Source organism: Egretta garzetta, unplaced genomic scaffold (genome assembly GCF_000687185.1).
Source record: "Egretta garzetta isolate BGI_Z169 unplaced genomic scaffold, ASM68718v1 scaffold234, whole genome shotgun sequence".
Lineage (NCBI taxonomy): Eukaryota > Metazoa > Chordata > Aves > Pelecaniformes > Ardeidae > Egretta > Egretta garzetta.
Window position 1 is genome coordinate 780608 of NW_009259528.1, and position 8301 is coordinate 788908.

The 8301-nt window shown below is 43.2% G+C and overlaps 1 protein-coding gene across 1 annotated transcript in view; it reads left to right on the forward strand.

Annotated features, from left to right (window-relative positions):
* Positions 1 to 8301, forward strand: part of PRKG1 (protein kinase cGMP-dependent 1) — a 490065-nt gene that overhangs the window by 59309 nt on the left and 422455 nt on the right. The window contains exon 4 of the mRNA XM_009637557.2: positions 2714 to 2880. Coding sequence (XP_009635852.1) covers positions 2714 to 2880 — 167 coding nt within the window. The remainder of the gene's footprint in view (positions 1 to 2713; positions 2881 to 8301) is intronic.

Genomic DNA, 8301 nt, shown 5'->3' on the forward strand with positions numbered 1-8301 from the left:
CGCAAATACGCTCACAAATGTGCGGTCGGGGCGCACGGGGCTTGTTCCTACAGCCAGCACTGTTTGTGGGCAGCCGGAGCTGCCTTTTGTATGGGAAGCTCTTTGTATCTCAAGTCTCATTTTAACTAATTATCCTTAAATAATAATATCTATTCTGGTTACATTCAAGCGTGACTGAGTTATTATCCAGACCATTCTATGGAGATATTTAATTTTAAGATGCTTAGATGTGGCAGAGATGAAATGGCGTTATTGATGTCCCGGCTGGCGTGTTTTTCCTCTTAATGGATGTATTTTGTATTGTCGTTAAAGGGTGGGAATGACTTGGTGGGCATCTGGGCTTTAGTTTCTGTGATGTTTCTGTGTGGAAGGGCAGAGGCCGTGAATCGGTTGGTTCAGATGCACTCTCAGACTGAAATAACACAATTAAGCTCATAAATTCCCAAAGTTTGTTCATATTGTGTATGTTTTGCTGCTTCTCCCCAAACCAGACTTCTACAGGATTTTCCTAGCCCCTGTGCTGCTCCTTCACTGTTGTTTAGATCAAGTTTCCTGTATCCTGCTCGAATCCTGGGCTGTGCTTGGTTCCGACAAGAAAAGCGTTGTTTTTGCTGAGGGCCTCTAAATTAACAGGGGAGGTCTGACTTGAGCCAGGTCTGAATTCCCTCTGCAATCTTGTGGGTGTTCTTACAAACACTCCTCTTGAAAGGCGGGCTTTATTTGATCAAAGAGAGCGCCTCATTTTGCGCCTTAGAATGAAATAAATGGCTGAAATTGTCCTTCTAGTTGATATGACTAATGCTTTTATTATGCTTGCTTCTTCGGCAGGCAGTTTGAGTAATGCTAATAATTAGGGCTTTGTTAGGAGGATCTGGGGGACCTGTGGGGGTGGCTGAGACCAAAAGAGCAGTACTGAGTCAAGGCACAGCATCAAAAGCGTAGTCTTGCTCTCGCGCGGGAGGAGGGAAGGAGGAAAGCAGGATAGCTGTCATCTGGTCGACCTTAGAGATTACCAGTTTCTGCATTCCTGAAAGCAAGAAGCCACCCAGATGTAGGTTTTCCTGGTGGTTTTTCTTTGCATGCACAAGGGATGGGGGTGACAGTATGCAATGTCAAATGGAATTTCTCAAGAGCAGGAGAGTTTTGTAGCAGTCCCAGTCTGTGTCGTCTTGCACGGCAGTGCCTGAAAAGCCTGGTCAGCTTCCCGTCCTGCGCTTCAGCTGCGTCAGGAGCGATGGGCTCTGCTGGAAAGCAGCACGTTTTGTTGAAATAACCTCAAAACTATCAAAAGCCTAAGAAGCACCTCACGTGGTAATGAATTGAATCCGTGCCGCATATAATCTTGAGGTATATTTTAAAAGGACTATAGCACAGGCGGAGTATCTCCAAGGCTGGCTGGCTGCTTTTGGTCATTTGAAGTCCCAATTTGGCTCTTTTTCAGGAAGACACGATCCGTTAATACATCTTTCTCTGAAAACCTTGTTTCATATTCGTATTTTAAAAAAATAAAATTCTTTGGAATGCATAAGCTCTGCAGGTAGCTGTCACCTGCCTGGGCTACGTTCACATCAGCAAATAGTTCAGCCACAGAAGTGGAGCTGCAGAAATGAAGGGCTGAGGACCTGGTGTCCAGCCTGTAGGTGTTTTGGGGGCTTTAGTTTTGGTCTAGATCTAGACCTAGCATTCTCAGTTGTTCATTTGCACAGGTTGCTTTAGGAGTTTTTTGCAAAATGTCATACCATGGTGGTTACACTGTGTTAGCAGATGGATGAAGTTGAACTTGACAGTCTGAAGGGAAGATTGGAGGGTTCACCTAAGCGTGACTCACGGCGCAGTGAGCACTTCAGTTGTAGAAATTGCAGATATCTCTGGGAAGTCAGGGAGAACACGTCAGTGGTTTTTGTTGCGCATTTTCTGTCATAACATGACACTGGCAGAGGCGCTTGTAGAGACAGCAGGTTGCATTCATACCCATTTGGGTGGTCTCCCAGAGAACGCGTGAACTCTGAGTTCTGAAATCTGTATCTTCAGAAACAACTCCTTCCTTGCTCAACTTCGCAAAGTGGCCACTAAGAACTCCAGACTTCCAACCCGATGGCATGCCAAACCAAACCCGCATGTATAGTTCTATGCATGCTAATATAACTTTGGAATTTACCACTTAGTCGTCAAAGCACTGAATTAATGGTGGCGTTATTCCTGTAACAGTGATGCCTCCGCTAGTGAATATAATGGCCTTTGGTATTTGATTAATATGCAAAGAATCGGAACAGTAGTGCACTTCTGTGTGCTCCAGTCTGTGTAATTCAATAGAAAATAAAATAAACTAAGACATAAATCCTTTAACTTCTTGTTTGTATTTCCTTTCGGTTTTGTACCTGGAAGGTATTTCAAGTAGCTATGTTATTCTTTGGTGGTGTTATAGATATGAAACTTGGAGATAGAAGAGGATCTCGCCATCACATGAAATCTATTTTTATTTCAATACTTGTTGTATCTAAAACTTATTTACAAAAAATAATTGCAAGTTAACATTTCTGCAATTTTTTTTACTTCCCTGCAGATGGACTTTATCAGATTTTTAGGGAAAGCATTGAAATCTTTTTCCAAGGAAACACTCATTAGGGCATGCGCGGTTGTGCTAAAGTTCACGTGCTATTAATGAGCTCGGCTGATGGACCCGTGGATAAGCCTTGTCTTTTGTTTGCCGCAGGTCCAAGGAGCTAATAAAGGAGGCGATCCTTGACAATGACTTCATGAAGAATCTGGAACTGTCTCAGATCCAGGAGATTGTGGATTGTATGTATCCCGTGGAGTATGGCAAAGACAGCTGCATCATCAAGGAAGGAGATGTGGGTTCCCTGGTGTATGTCATGGAAGGTATGGTTTAAAAAGATAATATTTATTTCCTTTTTTCAGCACATACAGAGATGAAAACTTTATTTCGTGGGAAAAATTGTTTCAAAGGAAGAGGTTAAAGGCGTTGTCTAAATACAGTTGTTGAAAAATTGCGTGGACTACTTTTGCCTGGAACATTTCCGACAAGATTTGTGTGCCTCCCTATATAAAGAAAGAGGGTGAAAGCTGTTAACCTTGCACTGCGATCCGTTGGAATAAACCTCCCCTAAATATAGTTCTTTGGCTTTGCAGCCATACCAATGCTTTGCAATATAAATTAGGGACTTAACAGAAGGATGGGTGTTATGGAAATGGGAAATGACTGTAAAACAAGGAGAATACGGTCATGGCTCACTACCTTTTGGGGTGTTGTGAGGACAAGCTTATAAATGCAGATAAAGGACATGGGGTCTCTGCAGAAGCAAGGCGTTGTATAATAGAAAATGATGTTTTCCTGTCCTGTGCTCAGGGTGCAGCACCTGCGGCTCAGCACAGCTGAGTTGTCGCAGGATGTGTGTGGTGGCTGGGTTTTGTTTTCCTGGTGGAACATGAGAGCAGTGGATATTCTGTTGTTCTTGGGAGCCAGCAGGTTTCTGAAAATCTTTTAGCGGGATAGGTGTTGCCAGTCTGCAACTCTGCTTCTCAAAAATGGCAGCTATTTGCATTGTGTATCTGACTCTTTCCAAGTTCTCCAACTCCTCTCATGTCAAATTGGGCATATTTTACATATGTGGGGTTTTTTTTAAAGGAAACGCATGTTCATCTGTAGGAGTTACTAAGCTTGATCACACCTCGTGTCCATCTACTACAGCGTCCCTCTTCTGAGACCGACTGGTAATGAGTTCTGAGGCAAATGTCACCATTTTAATTTGGCTAATGCACAAGCGAATTCCCAGTTTGATTTGGTACAATGCAAATGGATAGATGCTTATAAAATTCTTCTTGCTCCTTATCAGAGCCCTCTGGCAGACTCACAAGCGTTTTGGCCAGATAGCACCTAGGGGGATGGAGATTGCTCACTTGCCCGTATCTTCTGAGCAAATATGGGAAAACTACAGGTTGTGAACAGCTTGTGTGTTTATATGTACGTGCACATGCTAAATTCATTTCTGAAATTATTCTTTTAAACAAATATTTTCAAGGCAGTAAGCCATCCTTTAAGGGTTTCCTGCCAAACTCTTAATGCTATAGAGCTGCAAACGTTCTTCACTGGGTTCCCAAAACACCTTTAATGTTCTGTCCTTCTAAGGTTAAGTCCTTTCTCAAGGCACAGGTTAATTCCTTCCGTTTTCAATATTTTTGCATTTTGCACATGCAAATGGTAGTTTGCATTATGTAGTCAGTGGGGGACGCCAAAGCAAATTACACGTTTCCACCCTCAGCATTACATGGAGAGATTTAGGTTTTACAGTTCTCCATTTGAATACAGAGAGCACTTGGATGGGGTGCAGAATCTGTTCTACCACTAATAAAAAACTGGTTTAAAATAATAGTTAAATAGTATTTTTTTCACAGTAAAATGCAGAGGCTTTTCACTGTACAGCTCTGTGCTTGCTTCCTGAAACACCACCACATCAGAGGCATGCTCAGTATTTTTGCCGTGCAGCTGATTTTGGATGTTTTGTTCAGTGTTGTCCCTTGAAAAACGCTGTAACAACAGGACACCATCAAAATCAGCACACACTTACCTCCTGCTCAGCCTCTTCACATTCTTTGGAGAGGATTTGGGGGTGTGATTTATGGGCAGAACTGTTTCTACCAGGGTTTGGAGTACTGAACATGGCTTGGTACTCAGATGGCCCTTCATTTGATACATCTGATGATGATATACTATCACTATCCCTTTCTTGAATTTTCCAGACGTTTCTAATTGTTGGTCCAAACTCTATCCCTCAGTTCTTGATTCTTGTCTTCTAAAACAAATGTGTGCCAAAGACAGCGTTGGCGTCTTTTGGGCACTTTAGCTTATCCCTGCCCTTCTGGCAGCCCTCTGTACAAGGGCATGCTTGGCTCTCCCCCAGTCTTCGGTTGATCTTGAAACTTAATTTAAGATTATTTAGATAGCTCTGTAAATATGCATAATGCTTTGCAAACAAAATTATGAAGAGTTTATAGTCTATGTTTAGACATAATGCAATGAGTGCTGATGAAGTAATGGAAATGGAAGAAGACGTTATCGAATGGGTTGGATTATGGTTATGAGAGCAGGCTCACTAGCTCATTTTCGCTTATCATTCTGGGTCCTCTCAGTTATTAACACACACCCCCCCCCACTATAAACTTATTCCTTACAAAACTCTACTGGAGAAACCCATCTTTATGAGTGTTACTGAGGGGTACTTTCTTTTCTCAGAAATCAAATAAATGCTACAGGTCTTTCTCCCATTAATTCCTCTTTCTTTCCTTACTTGGGCTTATAGCCGTGATTAATTTGGATAAAAATTACTCATGTAGAGCATTTGATAACCCATACTCTTGTGCTTGTTTATAATTTATGATGCAGTGTTTAGATGGAGCCTCTTACCAGAAGTCCGAGTTATATATTGGTGATGTTTCCTTAGACTAATTTAAAATCATAATTTAAGTAAGATGGATTTGAAAACATCCATCATGTTCACTGTTACTTTCTGTGTTCCCGTTTATCATGGTGAAGCAGTAGTAGTGTCTGTTTTAGTTTTCCCTTCTAGACATGAGGACTCTTCTGGTCCTGGTGAGACCTTTATAATTATGATCCTTGAGTATTTTGGTTCTTTAGCTTGGATGTTAAAAGACATATTTATCTGAGACTTGCTGAGCTTGGTCAATCTTCAAAGGCTGGATAGTGATGAGTGTTGAAGTCCAAACACTTTCGTCTTCACTACGGCTTTATGACACTTTCTGAAGGCAATTCCAGGTTTGCTGCGTTCCTTGGGTGGGAATGGCTGTAGCATCGTACCTTGGCAAAGAGTCAGGAAAAGGCTTGACTCCACTTTTCCATGTTCTCTTTGGTTCTAGCAGAAGGGTAGTTTCATGCTGTCCGGTACTGGGTTTATATGGCCAGTCATTTTTATTCATGCATTTGCCCAACCTGCAGGCTTGACTCTTTCTCCTTCATAAATGTGCTCCATGCAGGCGATGACCGAGTAAAAACTTTGTATTCTTTGTCCTATTTTTCCATGTCTTGCATTGGATTTCCTGCCTTCCTTGTATTTATTTTTATTATCAGGAGTCAGAGCAGCACTCATACGAACCGATTGGACTCCAGAGATGAAAAGTCAGCTAATACAGTGAAGTTTGAGAAAAGACTGAGGTTGTTTAGAACACAAGAAGAAAATCTTTCATGTATTTCATTAGTCAATCTATTATGTGTCAAACTGCAAAGCTGGGCAGGGACAAGTGAAACACAGTACAAGAAAATAGGAGGAAACTGAAAATTGTGATTTAGATGGGGAGAGGAGGAAACAGAAATGTTCTTGGAGTGGAAATGGTGAGGCGCTGTCAGAGGGAAATCAGAACGAGGTAGTGTGTTCAAAAGGAAGATGTTCTCTCTACCTGCAGCATGCTGGACAGAGGCAACTCTTGAGTTTGAGAGGTAGGAGCGTGCCGTGGTTCCGCTGGATCGGAATCGGTCCCAACAGGAGGGAAATACCCACCGGACTGAGGAGCTCTCGGTCTATAAACACCTTCTGACCCGAATGTGTGCTGATCTGGGAGCTCGCTTTCCAGGGAGTTTGTAGCTTTTAAGTTGTGCAAGGCTATGGGAGCTGGTAATACGCTCCATCTCCTCCAAAACAGGAGGCTGCCCCAGTTCTGGTAGACTTCCCTCCCCTGGCTGTGCACCTGGATGTTGGGAATGGCACTGCATTTCTTGAGCTGGAAAAGTGTTGTGCAAAGACTTTGTTTAAAAAAAGAAAAAATAAAAAGAAAGGGGGAAAAAAAAAGAAGAAAAAAGGTCATTGATCTATAGGTAGGATTTAACTGGAAACTTGCCTGGTTTTCTGATGGGCTCCTTCCTGGGCTTTCATGAGATACAGCCTGGAGGAGCTACAGAATGAGAGTTGTGCTTGCTGGAGAGCCCTTCTGCGTCCCTTTCTCTGCCTTGCTGCACTGCGGCGGACGTGTCCTACCATGAAAGCCCAAGGATCGCTGTTTCTACCAGGTCTGAAGCCTTGGAAGTACTTCTTTGGGCTGAATTTGGGCTCTGCCTCTGCAGTGAGAAAACAAAGCTATCAGTCAGGAGCCGAAGCAGAAATTTCTCGGCGAGTAGAATCCCAAATTTAGGCCTGCTTTGCTTTTAGTTCTTTGGTTCTGGGCTAACTCTAGTAGTAGTCTCTGTCTTCCTGGCCAGATTTCTACCTCTTGGAAAATAAGGGCCCCCAACTTACCTGTTTTCAGACCTTCAGGACTACTGCTGGCCCCGCCATGTCCCAGTCCTTAAACCACTGTATTTCTCTAGCATCGTCCTGCTTGTTTACTTAGCTCAGTCGTCTGAGGTAGCCGGGTCTGCTGGATTGGTGGCACAGACCACCTTAGGTGCCAGGCTGGGAGAGGAGGTAGTGTCGCAGTCGGAGCCCAATGAAAAGGGATCTCCTTGTGGCTTTGTGCCTTACCTGACCTCAGGCAGGGGGTTTGCTATTTACAGACTGTTCTTTGCATTTTCAACATTTGTCTGTTCCTCAGCAGCGGTGCTGGCATCAGGTATCGGTGTGATCATGAAAGAGTAACACAAGCTAGGTCCCATGTGTGAAAGACTTCTCGGGACAGAGACCTCGAGTAAGATGTGGAGAGCCCCTGGATTTGGGTGGTCGTAGCGACCCGTGTTTCCCGAGCAGTGTTTTGTACAAGTTGAGCGTTTCCTTGCCACTCGAAGTTCTCCCTTAATCCCTACGGGAAGGAAGCTGGTTCTAACGGGCTCTCGAGGCAAATGGGACATGTCCGCTTGTCTTGGGTGGCTCTCATGAACTACGGAAGAAGGATTTATGTGAAGTAAGTAGCAAGGTAGGAACTGGTATTTCATCAGGTTCTGATGTTCATTAAGTAGCAGGAAAACTCCATAACTTTTGCATATTAACTGAATTGGGTAAAGAGATGTGCTTAATCTCTAGCAACACCAAAAAAAATCCCTTATAACTGTGCTTTGAAGGTGAAAATTAACTTACTTGTGATATAAGCAAGCATTCATTAGGGGCTGAAATTGCTGGGAGCGTTGAACACGCATGCTCTGACCACCTCCAGCAACGGTGTTCCTCAGGGCTGATGAGACTGGCCACGAAAAGGGGGACGAGTGATGCTGTGGCTTCTACATCTGAACTAGTCTATACTGGCACTCCTGACTCGGCAGGTAAAACAATTCTGAGAATTAAATAAACCTATTAGAAATATTAATTTTCTCATGAGAAAATATATTGCTCTAAGAGTGGTTCA